This window comes from Contarinia nasturtii, unplaced genomic scaffold, assembly GCF_009176525.2.
Source record: "Contarinia nasturtii isolate CC-2019 unplaced genomic scaffold, AAFC_CNas_1.1 Cnas_scaffold_864, whole genome shotgun sequence".
In the NCBI taxonomy this organism is placed as follows: domain Eukaryota; kingdom Metazoa; phylum Arthropoda; class Insecta; order Diptera; family Cecidomyiidae; genus Contarinia; species Contarinia nasturtii.
Genome location: NW_022198211.1, coordinates 664,407 through 685,777, shown reverse-complemented (window position 1 = coordinate 685,777; position 21,371 = coordinate 664,407). Strand labels below are relative to the sequence as shown.

General features: G+C 33.6%; 1 protein-coding gene across 3 annotated transcripts in view; it reads left to right on the top strand.

Moving 5' to 3' along the window:
• Window positions 1-21,371, top strand: part of LOC116342494 (allatostatin-A receptor-like) — an 80,461-nt gene that overhangs the window by 49,350 nt on the left and 9,740 nt on the right. For all 3 annotated transcript variants that reach the window (XM_031770139.1, XM_031770140.1, XM_031770142.1), the window contains exons 4-12: window positions 8,314-9,137; window positions 9,322-9,428; window positions 9,811-9,838; window positions 9,919-9,938; window positions 10,020-10,033; window positions 10,127-10,243; window positions 10,795-10,942; window positions 14,479-14,597; window positions 18,567-18,642. In XM_031770139.1, the coding sequence (XP_031625999.1) occupies window positions 8,936-9,137; window positions 9,322-9,428; window positions 9,811-9,838; window positions 9,919-9,938; window positions 10,020-10,033; window positions 10,127-10,243; window positions 10,795-10,942; window positions 14,479-14,597; window positions 18,567-18,642 (831 nt within the window). In that variant the 5' untranslated portion in view covers window positions 8,314-8,935. The remainder of the gene's footprint in view (window positions 1-8,313; window positions 9,138-9,321; window positions 9,429-9,810; window positions 9,839-9,918; window positions 9,939-10,019; window positions 10,034-10,126; window positions 10,244-10,794; window positions 10,943-14,478; window positions 14,598-18,566; window positions 18,643-21,371) is intronic.

Genomic DNA, 21,371 nt, shown 5'->3' with positions numbered 1-21,371 from the left:
TTTTATGCATAACAGTATTCTGTATGAGAAAGAAAAAGAGAGAGAGGAGTAAAATGGATACCTTTTTCAGCTATTTAGATAATCTAAAGACGAATTATTATGAAAATGAGGGCCAAACATGCTTATCTCGATCGCTTCAAAATTTCAATGTATACATAAATTGCTTTATTGTTATGGATTGCGATAAATTAATTTACGTGCATAAAATATATGAATTCCATTTGAGATATGAACCACTTAAACGTCGTGCCTTCGTGAAATACGTAAAAGAAAATTTTATCCAATGGTTGAAATTTGATCTCACAATTATGTTTGTTTTCCTTATGATCAAGTTGTTACGAAGTTATCATATAATATAGTTTTATCCATTAAATGAGTTGTTGAATCTCTCGAAAATATCTCAATTCTCAGGGGAATCGATCTCTCTATAAAATGAAATAAATATTCATTCATGGATGCTTCTATAGTTTGTAGCAATTAATCCCCATTGCTTTCGAATGCTTTGGCCGAAATTAAAAGCGGCATTGCGCACACGATTATGATGAATAAATAAACGCTTCACAATTATTTACGAAATGGAAGTTAAAAATTGTATTTAATATTCTGATGAATAAATCTTGCCATTTTTTATCGATACACGAAACAAAAAGACGATTCGTCGAGAACAAAGGTTTTGTCTATGAAGTGCCTACCCCCGTGCACAGCCAGTGACCATATATTACGTATTGTGTACGAGAAAAACAAATGAGTTTCCATTAAGAAATTTAATTATGCATGCATTATTGACCTTTCGAATATTGAATCGAAAATTAGTTTAACAATATTTTATCCAAAGCAAGTAAGCTTTGAGTTTGAATCAGCATTTTTTACAGAGTGTTCTTTGTTTGCGAACGTTTTGTCGGATTGAGTTTCACAATTTTGACCTTTTTTGCTCAAAAATTGAATAATGCTGACATTTAATACGTGAAGTCGATATCGCATAAAAATTTTTGAATTTTATTATAATTTTTTTCGGTGGTTTTGAGTGCTATCTCAATGGTTTATCGTGTATATCAAGGGATGCGAAAATCGCGTAAGAATTCAAATGCTATCTTCTCAAATTGAAATCACAAGGAAATTACATCGTCAAAATACAAAATAGACGGCTCAAGTATGTGCTGTAAATCCCAAGTGGTAATAATTAACTGTACCATCTTCATTTGGAAAGCACTTTATCAATACAATATACAATATACATATATAGCACAAAACAAAACAAACTTCGTTTAATATTTATCGGTTTATGAAATCCATTTCTTATATCTATTCTTAATCAGCTTCATTAACGCCTACAATGCAGTGCTTTGAATGAATGATTTAACATTGTTCAAATTCAATAGCAGAAACGGCTTTTTAATGTTTTCTGTTGTTTTCTGTTTCATTATCCTCAAAGTGGTAGAATCAATTTATACAAACAATTTCAAGTACAAAACACTCTTTTTTGAGTTCATGGAAATGCCATTTCACTGACACAATAGATGAAATGAATGCTGTGGCATTTTCCGGTTTCATTCAAACTTACTGTCGGCGTAATAATTCAACGTTGATTTCATCGCATCGTTTGCGTAGTAGTTTAATTTAATTTTCTCGTTTATTCATCGTTGTTATTATATGATACGCGCAACAACAAATATCGTGATTCATCAATGTTGTTTTTTTTTTAGATTTTAAAAACGCGTGAGCTTTGTTGCCTTACTTTATTTCTTTACGTTTTCACGTCACTGTTTTCTGTTCCTGGCAGAATCGTTGATGCAGAGTATGGCAATGTTTTCACAGCATGAAATATAAAAGGAGATTCAATTACACGGTTATATGGCTACCACATGCTTGTTCTCTGTTGCTGTCGAGCAAAGGAAGCAAAAACTATTCGAGGCAAGAGCAATCGTGAAAATTATGGCTTTCGCTTTTTTTTCTCTTCCCCCTCACTTCGATGACTCGAGGGTTTGCGTTGGTTAAAATATATGATTGGATTATTCAGGCTGAAAAGTTAATGAAAACAAATACCATAACCGACAGTGAGATTGAAGCGAATGATTTTGTTTTCTTCTTTCGTTACAAACAACCGGTGAGACAATCAACATCGATGAATAAAGGATAAAAGTAAGAAGTTTCAAGCAATGCTTAAAGTGAAATAATTATTCAATACATAATTCTGTTCTAACATTTCGTTTCGGTGTTTGACTGATTTTTCAACGGTCTATCATCTCATATAAATTTTAATTTGCGTAATTATTTTGCATTTCATCGTAAGTCACGAACATGGAATTTCGAAGGCCATTAAGTTTGGATCATATTGTCAATAATTTATGCTCTGATCTTAGTGTGAACGGGCGAATCGATTGGATTTCAACAGACACACAGTCATTATTACGTTCACTTAATACATCTGATATCCCATCGCCCGCGCACGTACTACGTAACTGAAAGTTGAATAGTAAATATAACTATTTACATTTATATTTGCATTCAGATTGAATAAATGGGGTGCGGATTTGGAATTAGTTAAATGTAGCTCTTCATTTCAGTCGATTTTAATTAAGATATTTATCTAAATTCCAAAACCTCAAACGTTGTTTGCTCCGTATGCATATACTCTCTGCAGGAGAGATTTCCAAAGGCATTTGGGTTGGTTCTTACTTACTATTCATGTAATATATTAATGGAAATCGATAACGCGAATGTGTGTCGGCGTGGTTGTAAAACTGATTACATGAATGTAATGGCGAAGTTTGTTTTCTCTTTCATATAGATGCAACGCCAAATGACGCACACATACACATACTATGTTTATATTAGCTCCACTGACTGGGGGTTTTTCCATTCTTTTTCGTCCATAAATTTTCCGATCTTATCTATGGTTTCCTTTTGGTGCGCATCAGGTGTTATTACATTAAATACATATTTGTTTTGTAGAAAACTTGTTCATTTGAACTCGGAGATCAACGGGCGCCATCACCATCACCACTACCAACACCGAACATGAATTAAACGAATATTTAATTAAAAACAACGGCAAATTCAAATCCCCGGCTGGTTAGCGGTTACAATTACTTTTTTTCGATCGGAGAGAAAACGGAGAGAGAGAGAGAGAGTGTTTGTTTGCTTGAATGTCTTGCAATCGAACAAATGGTAATGAAACTACACCGAAGACAACGACATCATGACTTCGAATAATGTCAGCTCAGGGTCATTCGTAATCACGCATATATTTGAAAATCATTCTCATTGTTTGTGGTACTTTATTTAAACAACAAGCTGAACATTTCGGTGCAAATAAAACAAAAAAGCTCATGCATTATTACGACTAAATTTACATTTTCTTTCTTAAATCACGTTTTAATACAAAGTTGTATTCGAGTATTTCTTGCTTGGGATTTCCATAGAACAGCGCTAAAGTTTATAAAACTTTAAATAATAAATGTATCCACACACATACAGATAGATACATGCATAAAACGCTTTAAATGGTCACACGAGAATATTATACAAGTTGATGAATGAATATTTTATCATTCAACCACACTGATGAAATGTTGTTGTACTTTCAGTGGGGAATTTGAAGAGCACGCCGAGCGAATACAGTGCACAGTTCACACACATACACACAACCCAAATATCATTATTGTAACGATAAAATAATTGCTTTCGAGCCATTTTGCTGCATAGCAGTGTTCATCTATTGTTCATTATGCTGATTATATTCATATACATTATGGAATTTCCATTCAATTAGTAAACTTTTCTATTTTGAATCATTATGCCATGTTATAGCTACTAAGCAGGAGCTTCTTAGCTTTCGTTTTTATTTTTGTCAGACAAAAATGACAAATGTACACATTGTATACGAAAATAAAAAAGCGTTTCAGCTCTCGCAGCTGGACGCCAACTGATAATAATTCATATTTCAATGTAATTGTGCTTACTCTGCACATTGCATTGTACAAAAAAAAGAATAGCTCAAATGCCATCATAATTTTTTTTGCCAATGCAATCCATTTGTTCATGACGTTGCACTGTCTGTGTAATCATAAATAAATAACAGTTTTATTGGCGTGAAGCCTTTTTGCATTGTATTGTTGATGTCACATCCAACTGTTTTGATCGCGATAATGTTAACGTAACACGTAATCTCAGTGTTGTATCTCGATTCACTTTTATACAATAATAGTAATATACAATTTGTCTCATTCAATATGATGCAAATGCATGCGATAATCTAATATAAGCAATTTTTCGTTAAGAAATTTCTAAAATTAACAACGCCAACATCAACAAAAATGGTCTGCATTTCATTCATTATGAAAATTCAATGCTGAATAATTCACAATGAAACTGTGAATTCATCTATTGGAAAATGTCATTCTTTCTTTACATCGCTGAATGCGATAAAAAAGTAACGTTTTCCATCGTCTGCACCGAAATGTTAAAAAATGTACTTTGTTTCTTTTTTCTCTTTCTCTCTTTCTCTTTTAATTCGATTTCTTGATGAAAACCATTAAATAACTGAATCCTGATATGAATGAACTCTGGTCGCTGGAAAATCTAGTACAAAAGCCATTGGTTCAGTTGTTGGTAATACATATATTTATGATATTTTACGAATTTTGTCTGTTCAATACATTTTCAATTGGTTTTTGGTTTCAAATAGAAAAAGAAATGTTCAATTTCATCGTTTTTTTCGATAACATTTGTTCATTGTGTGCTGAATTGAATGGCAATACAATGAAGAATTCAAGTGGAATTTTGTTGGATTTTATTGAGATTTCCATTCGAGAGAAGCATTCCCATGGAATGCGCTCTCGATAACAATTTATGGACAAGTGCAAGATTGTTGTATATAGCGTTTCCAAAGTAATATGAATGATGACGGGATAAACCAATAAAAAAGTAGCTGGCGTTGCATCATTTAATAAAAACTCGTTGATAGTCGATAAGCGCAGTTATGGGTTTTCTTGTGTGGCCACTCTTAACTGCATACCCCATACTTCCATACTGATGGTGGATTCCGTTTCTTTCTCGCTTTATCCCTACCGTCAATAATTCCGCGTGTTTTCCACAGATGGTTCGAAGTTTATATGAATGTAATCCATTAGTTTATGAAGCTTCGTCTCAAACACTTTAAATACTTTTTAAAATTGATCGTGAAAGAAAAAGAGAAAAGCTTCATGAAGCTGAAAATCTGATGAGGATGAAATTTTGCACAGAATTCAGGTCAAGTTGTATTGTGAAATAAAAGCTGAAACATGCCGATTGCAAGCATACCACCGGCCATTGTCTCTTTGAACTTCAACAACAAGAATAAAATAGCTGGCGTGCTTTTGTCTTCTTGATTGGCTTTAGACCTCTATTTTACTCACGGGTGTTACTTAAACCATCACACAACATTTTGCGCGCGCATGTGCTTGAAACAAAATTGAGGGCGATCTTCGCTTGAAATTGGGTTAAAGCATTCAACTTAAAATGGTTCTCAACAATCATCAAATGAAACAGATTTTCCATTTTGTTTGATGTAAAAAGGGAATACACATGCCACAAGAATATTTAAGTGCTAAAATTGTTGTAGTTTCATTACACTATTTGCCATTGCCATGCGCTAATGTCACATGCAAGCCGCTTTTTTTCATTTCATGCAGGAAATTTTCTTTCCAATAAACTTCATTAAGTATCCTTTTCACATGGGTGATAAGTTGAGTTGACGAGACACTTCACCAACAGTAGCAACGCAACTAGATATGGGTGGCTGCAAATGCTGACGATGAATATAGGATTAAAATATCAAAATAAATTTTAAATTTCCTCATCGGTCGTGGTAAAACTAGTTTAAGAGCGAAAAAAAATATTTATATGAAAAATTGCAACACGCACAAGCACATTGGAACTGCTAGTAGAAAGCTCTCATTTCACAAATAGTGAATTTAATTCAAATTGATGATAACTGAGATTTTCCACAGATATATTCAATTATAGCGTAAATGGTGCTCTACACAAACATAAATTTGCATGAAACGCCCCACTCGTTTCAATTTAAAATGACCCTCTGAGCTGTATGTGTATATAGTGCTGTCTACTCAAACGACTCTATTCAATTTCTATATTCCCGTGCTGAAATTTCAAAGCTGAATACTGTCAAAATACATGAAATCGAATATGGGTTTGAATTTCATGTATAGTAGTTTTAGAATGAATGACGACAGGCGTTTGAGCTCGATCCAGATTACCTTTAATGTCAATTAGTTCATAAGTTGCTTGTAACTAATAGTTAGCAAGGGTAATTCGACACGTCAACATCCAGCAACAGCATATGCCCGATTTTTACTATGTGCAGAGTAAATAATAAGCGACTAATCAGTAATCAACCTTTACATAAAAAAACCCAACCATGCTCAATCTCTCTCTTTTGCTTTCCGTATACATGCCCAGTCCAGTTTTAACTTCAGAAAGTGCTTTGTCCCATATTTAAACACATACAATTTGCCTCTTGCTCTTTATTGAAAATATAAGTAGAACACACGTGCTGTCGCAGAATATATGTACATCTTTTTTAAATGGCTTGTGATGTCGCACAATTGAGTACATGATGCATCGTTCCGTTCACACAATGGAATTGCAATTGAAATTGTAAATAAATGTGCATGTCGCAGGTGTAAACGTCAACACCAAGATTTCACACTTATTGCATTTTTTTGCATAAATATCTATTAAGATGCTTCCTTTGGCTCATGAATTGTGACTTTTAACTTGAGTATGCAATTTATGTTGTCATAATTTAAATTTTGAGAGAGAGAGAGAGAGAAGAAAACCATGCAAAATTATATGTCAAATATTCTGTTTTAAAAATTGTTTCCGTTTTGATGCGATGACAGATGAATGCAATAAATTCAGGAATTTTTATGCATTATTCCGCTAGTGCTCCATTCCATTTATTTTTTATTTGAATTTTTATTCACTATACATCAAATTTCACAAAATATTTCTTATTTTAGCTATGAAACGGCGAAAACCAATCTGCAGATATTTGTGCTTAAACAATGTCAAATATGTATAAACAAAAAAAAGGAATTCCATTTTAAAAAAGAATGGAAAAATATTTTATGGCATCACCAATCTGAACCATTAATTGTATGTGCAAAACGACCCATTTTTAATGTTTTTCTCTCGCTTTATTCTGTTATTTCTCACCCAAACTCAATCATTCTATCTTTTTTCATGTATATACCGTTTTTCATGTACTTTCTTTTGAATACAAGCACATTGGAATCAATAAATTCAATCCATTTTTTGTATTTGGTTTGCAGCGATTAAAAACGGTTTGACGTTTCGAATACAAAAGGTTTCTTCGTGTGGTTTCAGTTGTGTATTGAACGAAACGTTCCCAAAATGGTTTGTATGGCGAACATACAATCAAGCTATGTATATGTGAATAGCGATGCTTTGAATGTAAACGTATCGTGGACTGCGATTCGCAGTACAAACCATTTTCCGAACGTTCCGCTTGCTTTGCTCGGCAAGTGAATTCGAACAAATGGTTTGGTTTCGGTTTGTATCGGTGTGGGTTTGTTGATGTTGCAAACGAATTTGATATGCCACACAAATAATCGAATTCATCTCAATGGCTTGGTCATTCAGATTTATTTACTCGGTTCGAAAATTTATATATTTTGTGACATACGTCAATTCATTTTTTACTTGTGGTAAAAATTCAATTTTTCATTAACACTTTTTGCATGTGGTTTTGTATATGGTATATTGGCATAGGGTTCCTAGGGTTCGGATTACCCCCCTCTAAAATATTTTTAGGAACCCTCAACAATTTTGGAAATGAGAACCTTTTTTTGCTTTTCACTTTTTTGACCGTGAAATTCTTTCGATTTGCTAGGGTTGAAAAAACTGAAGAGCAAAAAAAAACGATTTTATCCTCATTTCTTACAAATTCATCAGGGACCCCCATGGATTTTTCCAGGGACCCCCTACGGAATTTCGCCATCACCCCCCTCTAAAAAAATTTCCGTCATCATCTATGGTATATTGGACACAGTCGCAATGCAGTTCTTGTTATTTAGTATTTACCAAATGAATCAGATACAAAAAAATAACATTCACATGAAAATTTTGATGATTTTTTAACCATATATTCTACATAGAGTGGACAATCCTGTATTTAAAATACGCAGAACAACCGGTTTAGATTACCGAATGTTTTAAATCACGTCAATCTATTTCTGTGATGTTTTTGCAATTTATCTCGGATTAATTTTTATTTTTATTTCGTTTCAGATAATCGATCTTGGAGAGTTGTCCGAAATTGTTCGGGTATGTATAGATCAAATCATCGCCGCACAAAAATTACTTAAAACGAAGTTGATTTCGAATGAACATTTTATCGTAATAAACCATGAAAAAAGTTCGTAAAAATCGTACAGCATAAAATTAAGTGTCATTAAAAAAAAGTGTAAAAAAATTGGACAGAAAATATATTGTCTACGGAAATAATCTGTGATCTGTGATTTAGGACATACAACGGAGGTTTTAAAAAAAGCAAACATACACAAATTAAGCATTGAACATTTTCGTCCACTCAAAGTTGTTTTACATAGGCCATCATACAACGAACATAAATTTTACTCCCGCGAGTTTCTAAAACCATCGTTTCATCCCCACCACCACTTGTCATTGCGCGTTTATCGTCTACCGTTCAACATTTTGGTGTATCGTCGGAAATAAGAATTCTTCCCATTCGAATGATTTGAAGTGCAAACTGTATAGATTTGTATGAGCAGTGATTTTTTTTACAAGCTGAAAGCGGGAAAAAAGTCCGAAGCAAAAGACGAAAATTAACATTAGGAATTTCAAATTATACTCGTGAGATAGTGAAAACGGTGCAATTAATTATGCCAAAATGACTCAAAACCTCACGAATTATTGCGGCAATATTAACACAAGTGCGACAGCGATTGGTAATAGCGTTAACTTATCAGCATGTCCTTATTTTGTAAACGAAACGGAATGGCCACTCGAACGAATTGTTTCGATGGTTGTGCCAGTCTTTTTTGGTATCATTGGACTGATCGGATTGATGGGCAATGCTTTAGTTATTATTGGTGAGTTTTGGTTAAGTATTTTTTATAAAATCATTTATTAGTTTTCATATCTCCATTTTCCGATGAATATTGCTGTATCATATACAAATGCACCAGTAGAATAAATACAGTTTTTTTTATAATTTTCAAAACTGAATTTTGTTGTTCAAATTTATATACGTATGGGGTGTTTTTCTAATCACAGTTGTAACAGCCAACCAGCAGATGCGCTCAACGACAAATATACTGATAATTAATCTTGCAGCGGCCGATATTCTCTTTGTGATCTTCTGCGTTCCCTTTACAGCTACGGTATGTGTTCTATACACAGTAAGAAAATATCAGCCGACGCTATACGCAAAACCGACTGGTACGTGCACTCATACGTTTTTACATCTTTTACATCATTATAATGACCATACGATTTTTCGACTGTGCGAAGATACGTACAAAGAGTAACGAATCAGTCGAAAAATCGTATGGTCACTAGATGTAAAAGATGTAAAAACGTATGAGTGCACGTACCAGTCGGTTTTGCGTATAGCGTCGGCTGATATTTTCTTACTGTGTATCTATATTCTATACACTTCATTCAATAATAATTTGTAAAAAAATGCTGCTCATTCGAAATTGTTCCAATTAATTGAACATCTCTTTAAATTTGCATGAACACAAAAAAATTCTCATAAATCAGGATTATGTGGCGAGCGAATGGCCTTTTGGTAAGTATTAAAAATTCCGTCGTGAATTGACAAAAAAAACACATATAAGAATGAATTTAAATCAATTCTCATTTTTGTAGGTCATCTTTGGTGCAAATACGTAAGTAAAAGCGATTTTAAAAAGCCACTTAACAGATGACTATAAATCGATTATCCATTTCATTTTATCTCGTTTCTGTAGGTGCAATACATGATGTAAGTATTTCATGAAACTAAATGAATATCAAATGTGAATTATGGAATTTGAATGTGTGTCTCTCATCGTAATAATAATATCATTTCGAATAGCGTCGTTACGTGCCATGCGAGTGTGTATACCCTGGTTTTGATGTCATTTGATAGATTTTTAGCAGTTGTACATCCCGTAACGAGTATGTCGTTGCGAACCGAACGCAATGCAACACTGTAAGTAGTCATTTCTATGCAAATAGCTTTTCACTTCGCTTCAGTTATTTTTTGTGTTTGCGTATGGTATGGCTGTTGTAACGGAAAAATGAGTCACAATTGCTATTGGCTTCAAGTGAGCATTTGAAAATTGTTAACTTTTCAAATCGAACCAATATCTATGAGGCCACATTTCATTTCTGTTTATTTTGAGCCAATTTCGACATTTTAATTGAACACTACCGAGTTGATTCGTTTGCTTCAATTGACAAAACTAAACACATTGTAGGGTTTCATCATTTGAAACAAAATTGCAAAACTATTGTACCTAACATTGTCGATGACATGCACATTTCACTGCACTTTTTTCTCTTTGCTTCTTTTTTTCATGGGAATTTCTAACAATCGATTGGACCGTCACTTTGTTTGGATTTGAATGAAAAATGACTCTGTAAATGCCATACATTGTGTGGGCGTCGAATGTCAAAATGGATGATGAATTCGTTAAATCTCACATCGTACGAACTCAAAAAATAAATAAAATCGAAATATGTATTTGTGTGTGCATGCAGAGCGATTGTCGCCGCCTGGGTTATTATTGTAACAACGGGAATTCCAGCTGCACTATCACATGGTGTCGTCAATTACCCATATGGGGGCCGAAACTATACGGCATGCTTATTTTTGAGTGAGGAAGGATACAATCTAGTAGCATTTCAGGTAAGAAAAAAAACGTATGTATACTCTTTTTTAAAGTCATCAAACAAACTTGAATTTTGTTCAAGGGCGTGAAATGGGAAACATTCAATTTAAAAGTTTTTTTGGAATAGGAAAAGTTTTACAAATTTGTTAAGGTTAACACGAACATGTTTTGTGGATTGAATAGTTTTTTATTTGTTGATCACAAACAATTTTTATTAGATGTATGTCCAATTTGTGGGGGTGTAATTTTAAGTCAACACATAAAATACTATGATATATTGTTGGTGAGCATTTCTATCTGCATCCTTCAACGTATAAACAGTTGCTTTTACTCAATATAATTATTTGATTTACAACCAAATTATGTTATAAATGAGCCTAATTTGGGGATTTTGGGTTCTTTTTATTAAATCAATTTCAAACGGAAGCTTTAGACTTACTTAATTTGCTGTCTAATCTATTATTATTATTTATGGTATATATTGTTGCACAGTTACTTTTTGAATAACTTGAAAAATGAAACTGCCATTTTTTTCAAACACGATAGCTCACAAGTTTTTCAGCTTTACATTGGACATTGCGCATCATTAATCATATAATTTGACGGATAAATTTCACTAAAAGAATATAAAGTATTTTGGACAATGCGAACCTATCAAATATTCTTCATTGAATTGTGGGTGTTAGTGAAATGTTTCATTTGGTTGGTTTAGCAAGAGGTTTCAAATACTTCACATCCTAAAAGAGTTCATGTGGTGTATTTGTACATTCCATCAGTTCAAATTATAATGAATATTTTGGGAGATCCACTCATTAAGCAATGCTCATTAACATTAGTGTATTATTTAATATACCGCAAATATTTAATAGCATTAGTAAAACGTCTGACGTCTTAAAATACTGATGCAATTTCAATGGTTCCATAGCTTCTGAAGTTGACGATCCAATGGGGGGGGGTGTAATTTCTGAATTTTCCTAAAATCTAAAAGGGCAATTTTCTATTTGGTCACTCACTCAAAAATGCATTATCTGATTGGTTTATTCTTAGGCTCAAAAAACCCTAGCAAATTGAATGATTTTTCTCGCGGAAAAAAAACCCTTGCAAAATTCCTGCTACAAAAAAAGGTCTTCACTTTTTTCGCGAAAATCGCTAGCAAATCGAAAGAATATTTTTTTCAAATTGTAAGGGGGGGTGTTAATCCAACCCCTCGGACCTCTGCTCAGAAGCTATGAATGGTTCAAAAAATCAAATAATATTTACAGAATATTTTGCCATATGAAATTTTGCGTTAAATTGAACGATTGGATTGTCGGTACAGTAATAAGTTATTGCAAGAAATATGCAGATGAAACAATCGGTACAGTAATAAGTTATTGCAAGAAATATGCAGATGAAACAATATGTGAATTCTAATATCATTCAACAAGTTTAAATTTTATGCACAATGTTTCTTCAAAGATTCTTGTTCTATTTACATTTAGAGCAATGAATATAGAACATACACATTACACAATATGACTCTGGTAGAATAAAAATAAAACTGTTGTCAATAGTTACCTTACACGAGCACTTTTGCAGGTGTTATTTCGAACGCATGTGAAAGTTTGAAGAACAGTGCAAGAATTCTTCTGATTTTGCTTGATGTACCGTCAAGCTTTAAAGTTGTTTTCGGGTAGTTTGTTTGTACCTAACTACTTACTTATACATAACTAAAACATCCATTTACGTGGAACCTAGTTTTTTTCAGATTCCTGAGCCTCATTTACACATCACATATTTTTCTTTTTGGATTTTTCCAGTAAAATTATTTTCCTTAGAAATGGTTCAGGTTCCTGAGTCTGTGAAAGTTCTTGAATCTGAAGACTTGATTGTACGTTATAACTGGGATCAGAATTCGTTTTTTACTCGTTTATACACATCAAGCATTACTTCCAAGTAAATTGGCAGTGTATTTTCCAGACATTATAATGAGATATTTTCAGCCAGCTCAGATATCGTCAGGAGCTGAAATGGAGTGAAAACAATAAAAGTGTTTGTTATAGTGATTGTAGCAATGTAATTGTAATTATAGCCATAACAATCACTTCTATTGTTTTCACTCAATTTCAGCTCCTGACGATATCTGGCTGAGCTGATTTATCTGGCTGAAAATATCTCATTATAATGTCTGGTATTTTCTACATTTTCCAAGTGAATTAGTGTGTAAACGTGAACATTGTGCATAAATTGATTTTAAAATAGACTGAGAATTTTCTAATTTCATGAAGCATTCATTAAATTAGATGCCAATCCACAAATTAATTTGCAGTGCATCATCATCTCGTCATTCAAACTGCTTCCGTATATTGAATTAGTATATTTGCACCACTCGGAAGAATATTTCTCTACATCTGAAATTATATTTTATTGTAATTGAGATTCTGTTCATTTTCATAGTAGAGAGAAATGGCGAATAAATATTTGTTGCTATCAAAAGCACGTGCATATTAAAATTAATTCAAACACATTGTGCTGCGAATTTATATTTTCAACATTTAAGTTGGATTTATCAATTTGTTCGAAAAATATGAATCAGGTTTCTATGCAATTAACAAGCATTCCATTACATCGCAAGCATTCAATAGCAAAGTTGTGCTGATTTCGTTGAAATAATGACAATTAATTATTATATGGAAAATTTCTATCAGAATTGAAGATGTAATGAAATAATTAAAACCAATCTCATATTTAACCATACTTGATCAGGGTAAAAATTAAAGGGGAGGTGTTTAATTGAAAAAAAAAAAGAAATCGATAGGGATAAGCAAAGAATATAATTCTACCTGGTGCAAGAATAAGAGGTTTTTAATTTCACTCGGAAAAAATTGAAATCGGGGGAGGGCCAATCGAAAGAATAGCTCATAAGCCCTATCAAATTAAAAGAATTTTTAGGGGGTAATCGAAACGATAGGAATCCTTCTGATCAAGTATGCACCTAACATAAAATAGCTACCTTTTGTGTAATTTGAATGTAGTATATATCTACGTTAAAATTTGTCATAAAATAATAGTCACAACCGAATTTGATATAGTATTCAAACATGATGAAAATGAAATGTATATTGTACTTTAAAGTTTGCTTCCGTATTTCACATAAACTTGTATGAGTCATGAATGCATTACGTGTGTGACTACCAGCAAAGCATGAAATATGTTCAATGAAAATTAAATTTGGCTCCAGCGCCCGATGTCATTTTAAAATATTAAGCGAAAGACGTTTGTTTGATCATTCTTCGTCGATTGGATTTTTGATTACTGCAAACGAACATGAAACTCATTTGCTTTCTGCCTTTCAGTTGAATTTTCCTGCCAAACATGCACCGAAGAATTTATGGTTAGCAATGAGAACATTCCATTCGCATGAAATGAAACGGTCCCATTGTAGTAATATGACACAAAACACGTACATATATACGTTTGCATCGAGTTTTATTTTTATGCAATGACAAATAATCAAACATTTTTCTCCGTTTTTTGACTTTCGTTTTCTCTCTCTCTCTTTTACATTCAACAGGTTTCATTCTTCTTGTCATCGTATGTTATTCCACTATTTCTAATTTCATTGCTGTACGTGGGTATGCTGTTACGACTATGGAAAAATGCGCCCGGCTGTAATCCATCTGCTGAATCAAGGTATGACGAACGCAATGTGCAAAGCATTAAATCATAACAAACATACGAACAAACAAACAACAGCAGCAACGGCATCAACACTAGCAAACGGCAACGATAACCCAATAGTCAGACGGAGTGAAGCAACTATACAGTTATAAATATTTGATTTGCGTGTATATTCAAGTAAAGACTTTTCATCGGAGGTTCAACAGTTTCACATTTCGAAAGGATGTAGTTTTCATTCGATGGCTTTGAGAAGAAAGCTTAAGCATTTGAGAAATTGCAATTGAGAATAAAAAAAATCATATTTACTATACTACATACGTTCATTATATTTCGTTTTGGGTGTCATTTTGTAGCGTACGCTCACTTTAAAATGTCATGCATTTGGATTCACGAGTTATATGTATCTCTTTTAGTTGATGTTGGAATTTATAAAAAAATTGCATAATACGAGGGTCACTATTTAAGTTTTTTCAAAAACATATATAAGACAATGGGGTTTCATCGAAAATGGTTTTATTGTTTTTCAAAATATTCGCCATGATGATCAATACACTTTTGCATTCGCTCGAACCATTTGTCATAGCATTCATGCCACTCCGAAAGTGATATCTCCAAAACGTGTGTTTTGAACGCATCAACTGCTTCTTCGGGCGATGAAAATCGTTGACCACGCAGTTTATTCTTCACGCTCGGGAATAAAAAGAAATCGTTGGGTGCCAAATCAGGACTGTACGGCGGATGACCCATTAAATCAATCTTTTGACCGGTCAAATAATCGACTGTTTGATGAGATGTGTGAGAGCTCGCATTATCATGATGAAGAATTATTTTGCGACGGCGGTTGTTTTTTCTTATTTCATCAAACACTTCGGGCAAACAAATGGTGGTGTACCAATCAGAATTGACCGTCTTACGAGCCTCTAGTGGAACTGTTGCTACATGACCACTTATCGCGAAAAAACAGGCGACCATTTGCTTCGCAACACTTCGAGCTCGAACAACTTTTGTTGGGTTATCTTCACTTTGAAAGACCCATACAGTCGACTGCTGTTTAGTTTCGGGCTCATACGCGTAGATCCATGATTCGTCACCAGTGACGATAAAATACACGGATTTTGAAACACCACGATTGAATTTCTTGAGCATTTGTTTACACCAATCGACACGAGCCTTTTTTTGAGCGATTGTCAAATTATGTGGTATCCAACGAGAGCAAATCTTTCTGACAGCTAAGTGTTCATGTAAAATCTTAAATACGCTGGTCGCACTAATGCCCAGGGATGCCTCAATCTCGTGATATGTTACATGACGATCTTCCATTATCATATTTCTGACAGCATCGATGTTTTCTGGTACAACAACTGATTTTGGACGACCTTCGCGGAACTCGTCGATGAGCGATAGGCGACCGCGCTTGAATTCGTTGTACCAATTATAAATTGTCCGAAGACTTGGTACTTCATCGCCAAAGGCCAAATGAAGTTGATCAAAACACTGTTGTTGTGATACACCCAATCGAAAGTGGAAAAAAATAATCGCTCGAAAATTTTCACGAGTAAAATTCATTTTTTGGCTGAGACGCAATTTACATGTTACGGTAAACAATACAAATAACGATCGAATGACAAAACGTTCTGAGAACGTTTATGCTACAAAATGTTAAACTTAACGAATATGACAATGGTTTGCATCGGGCAATACTAAAACATACATATTGAAGAAACTTAAATAGTCGCCTACGTATAATGATATTTGAAATTGAGACACTGAAATGATAGTCTTCGTTATTCTTTCTCTTTGACTCACACAATGCTAGAACGTTGTTGAATTTGTTGATAAGACTAATGAAACACTTTGATGAAATGATAGCGACAAATACAGAAAACGTTGCTTTAGAGTTCTCTAATTTGATTTTGCCATGAGTTGCGACTGAAACCCCCAATGAGAATGAGAAATAGACATTCATCTCACATATTTTATTGACAAATGCATTAAGCGATTTTTCGACGATGTGTTTCAAGTATCATTGGTTTTTCCCAATGTGACACACAAATCAAAAGACTTTTGTACGAATTTTATAGAAACGAACGAGCGCGAGTTTGTTTCAATTATACAGATGATTTCCAGTTCGAAAATCAAACGCAACCTTGCCTCTTGAGATGAGAGCTAACGAACGAGCGCACGTTTATTATTCGGTTTACACAAAGACTCAATTTCTCGGTCTGTCTGCGATGTTTTAACATTATTCCCTTGTTCTCTTTTCCTATCTTTGGTTCGCAGACTTTAAAATGACAAAGTAAATACAAATTTGTCACTGTTAAAATTTAATGAGTATCAAAGGAGAACGACTGCAGCGTATATTTGGCGAAAATGATTAATGTATTATGATGGCGATGATCGAGCATTTCAAGATGGTTTTTGAAAAATGTCTGACGGCAGAATGGCCGTGAATCCAACGTCTCAAACAATTGCGCTAAATGCTGAAATACCAAACAAATCTACTAACTTTCTTGAGAAGAAAAAGTGGAAAAATAATGCGGCAAAAACATTATTAATTCAGTTTCTCGAAAAAGAAACACGCCACTTCAGCGTGTTGATGCAGAACCGTCCATCATAATAGACTCTTTAAACGAATACATGTATTGTTAACGATATGAACCAAATGTAGTCGCATTCATCTAGAATTATATGTATGTCTGTTTTTTTAAAACTTAGATGTAACAAGAACCCAGCAAAATAAACAGAATACGCTTAAAATAATAGTTGCCATGGATGGTGTAGAACAAAAAAAGGATTGGTCAGTGGTTGTTTTTTTCCTTTTTTTTCCTTTGTTTCGTCTATTGTTCACGATTGTCGGCGACACAACTGATTTTGTTATGTGAAAAAAATGTCCTTGCTGCTGCTCAGTGCTCATTTTGCATTTAGTCGCCCTTTTACTATAGATGCATTTTTCTCATATTACATTGTTTTCGAATGAAAAGCAGGATAAAAACAAAAGAACTTTAATTTTGTGTAAATTAAGCGAATAATTATTCGAAAATGAAACATTGTCGAATAGAAAAACATGTGGTATGGATAACAAAAAGATGTCATTCAAAAGAGTGGTGCGTTTTTTGTTGACCGGTTTTTCATGTCACTGTGAATGTTCTAGATATACTTTTTGGTTCGAAGATGAAAAAATGACACTCTATCTTTAATGTGGATATTTATTACAATGTTCTTTTTTTGCCTATTCTATCTGGCCTCATGCGATGCGCTTCTTCATTTCAGTTCGTAAAGAGCCATTATTTTTTTTTCTATTTCTCTCTCAAATTTCTGCAATGAATTTTTAATGAAAATTTTTGATTTATCAGAACCCTTTTTCGGTTTTGGTTTTGCTAAAATGATGTCTTGTGGTGAACGGGTTTTCTTTTACTTAAAATAGCTAATATTTCATCTTTATCCCAAAGCCAAAGGATAGATTATTTTACAAACGATAAAAAAAAAATTTGTTGCCATGAAGAGGCATACAAATACACACCAAGAAAGTTTAGTATTTACTTTTTGATCGTAAATAAGTAACATGTTTAGTAACTCATCATGTATACCGTCTGTTGCTGCTGTTGTTGTTCATTTGATTGTGTTTTTATTTGATAATTTAAATATTGTAACATTGCCAAGTGTGCGCTCACCATTTATCTTATTCATAAACTGATATTTGTTTACTTTTTTGTTTTTTTATCGCACAAAAAAACCTATTCTTACATGCTGCGCCGTAATTGTGTGTTTATGGATGGTATTTTCAACACTGTGTGGATTTGCTATCCGAATTTCACTGCGTCGCTGTTTCATCGTCCGTACAACAACAACATTCACCAAAATATCAACAATCCCACCCACAAATACTGTTGGCGTTATTAAATAATTGGGCGCATAAAAAAAATGTAAACGGCAAAAATGCGCGCACAATTCACATAAACATCGTTTGACGGCCGTTTATAGAAAGGGAAAGCGACGGGTAACACGAATGGTAGTTGTGATTGTGTTGGTGTTTGCGATTTGTTGGCTGCCAATTCAGGTAAATATTTGTTGACTCACTTTAAGATGTTTACTTTTTTGATCTTGCTCCGACAAGAAAACAGATTAAGTTATGATTACATTCTTTTGTCGCGTCGTTGGAATTTAAAGCCACAATCAAAGCAATAGACAGGATCAATGTTGTTCATTTTCAAACTTTTTTTACGTCACTTTTAGTGTGCTTCGTCTGATTGAATGGAATGTGGGATAAGTTATTGATAATGTGTCAGACGGATTCAATGAGTCACTTCTGAAACCTTAAATAAAATCTGAACATGAATTGTGGAAATGTGATGCCCCATTAAATGTTTATATATGTCAGTCAGCAATGTGTTCAATTCACTTTGGTTCAAATATTACATAACCACAATTTTCTTGTTCTCTTGTTTTCTTTTAATATTTATGTAATTTGTAATGCCAATTCCGCCTCTTTTGCTTTGAAGTGAAACTTTCGTTCTCTATTTACACTTTGTGTGTTCAACGCGATAACATTAAGTGACAATGCGATCAACAGTAACGGAGTATCACATCGTGTTTGCTGGCAAAATTCTATGTTTGTACAAGTAATTCTAGATTCACAAACAAAAATTCTTGGTAACTGATACAATTGAGCATTCATGAAACTCCTACACTACGGTTTTCAGTGAAATGTTGTTTAACTTTGAAATTAGATGTTAAACCGACGGTTCACATAGTACGCCTCGTTTTTTTCTCATACATGAATTAGACGTAATGACATATCTTCGAATTAGGGCATTTCTCATTCCATATGATTGTGTGTGTGTGTGTGTCTGTGAAAAAGGGTAATCCATTGATGATTGCTGTTTTTTTTTAGAACATAAAAAATCTGAACGAGGCATACAAAAAATGCTATCACATTAAATCCGATAATAAATGTGTTTATTTATGTTCTATTCGATTTTTGAACTTATTTGTCAAATGTGCGACGAAATGCGTCACGAATCGATATTTATTCGGTGAGAAGATAATGATCTCCGTTCCCCCGTGCTGAACTTATCTCAAATTTATCAATGTTTACTTGCACAAACATTTGGATTTATGAGAATTTTTGCATTCTCACTTTTTCTGTGGATATACATATCTATTGAAAATATCGAGAGGAGAGTATGTTTTTATTCAGACATTACTCAGCCATAAGCGCTGAATAACATACTCTCTTCTCGATATATTCAATAGATATATGAACTCAATTCACATAAAATTTCCATGCTAAATTTGTGCAACACAAATAGATAATCATTTTAGCCTTGGGTGAATGTCTGTTTACTTGCGCCACACAAACGCTTTTTCTCTCTACATTTCTCTACATCTGTATTTGTACACATTCCAAAGATTACGATATCATGCAGACACAAGTTGGGTGCAAGTGGAAAAAGACAGCATACGAACCAAAAAAATAGCGACAACAACATTGAATATAAATGATTCATTTTGAATAGACGATCGAGCCTCCCCCGCCAAGCACCGCACAAAAAGCCACATACTGAAAAAAATGAATAGAAAAAGGAGCGAAAATTTAATGCAATGATATTTAAATTATGAAGTTATTCGTTCGTATGAACACAATGAGCGATAAAAATATTCAATTTGTTCATCACGATAAAAGCAAATGAAAAAGCGTGTGCAACACGAAGCATATTTTTTTTTGGTTTTCATTGGAAATGTTTGTGTGTGTAGAAAAAGTTTGTTGTTTGTCTGTCAGCGACAACGAAGAAGTGTGTTGTTTATTGTTATTCAGTTCACAATGCTAGATACTGAAATAAGACAGCCCAAATAAGATGGAGATGAAGTAAACATATGTGATTGTATTGGCTTGCGATACAAATACGGAAATTGCGAATTTACCAAATTTTCGGCCGAAGACCAAATATGCACAGAGCTGCCATTCACTTGATAAACTAGCGAGTACAAAAAGTTCTGTTTTTTTTGTCGATGATGAATGGCGTTAAAGGATATATGTACCGTTGGGAGGGATGGGAAAGAAAATTCAGTTGAACACACCATCTGTGCTAACATAACATGCATAAGTTTTACCACGGCTGTAAATCATATCCGTTGTGAAAGCAAAGCCTATAAACAAATCTGCAAAAAAGATGAAACAAAAAAATAAAATGAAAATAAAAACAAGACGAACATGTTGATTCGACATTCCACAGCTTGTGTATCCACACAAAAATGCTCTTTTTTCTTTTCAACCTTTTTTTCCTTTACTTTTCAAGTTGATTATGGTGGAAAATGTATATCGGTGTATATGTTACCTACATGTTCAATGTTCAATTGTTCATGCTCTGGGCAAATGTATTTGTTTAAATGTGAATAACTTTTTATGTTTCAATTCCGTTCTAACATTCCGATTTGTGTGAATTCGATTTGTAAAATGAAAAACGAAAACTCGATTTGAACATGATTTTCGATTAAACAAACAAAAACTGACAAACTTTCTTGATGCTCTCTGTATTACATTTCGAATCGGAATCAACAAGCAATAGATTACTCAAACATTTGTACAGAACAACTCGATGAAAAGTTCAATAAATCATTGAAATATTCAAGAGGCCACAAAGTAAACCAATGTTCCGTTTTTGCTGTTGTGACTGAAATTATATACAGGATATATCGTTGATAAGCGATAGTCGAGTATATTCATCGTTTCAGTCAACCCCAACCCCCCCTGATGTCAAACAATGAAAAAAGATTCATAACATACAA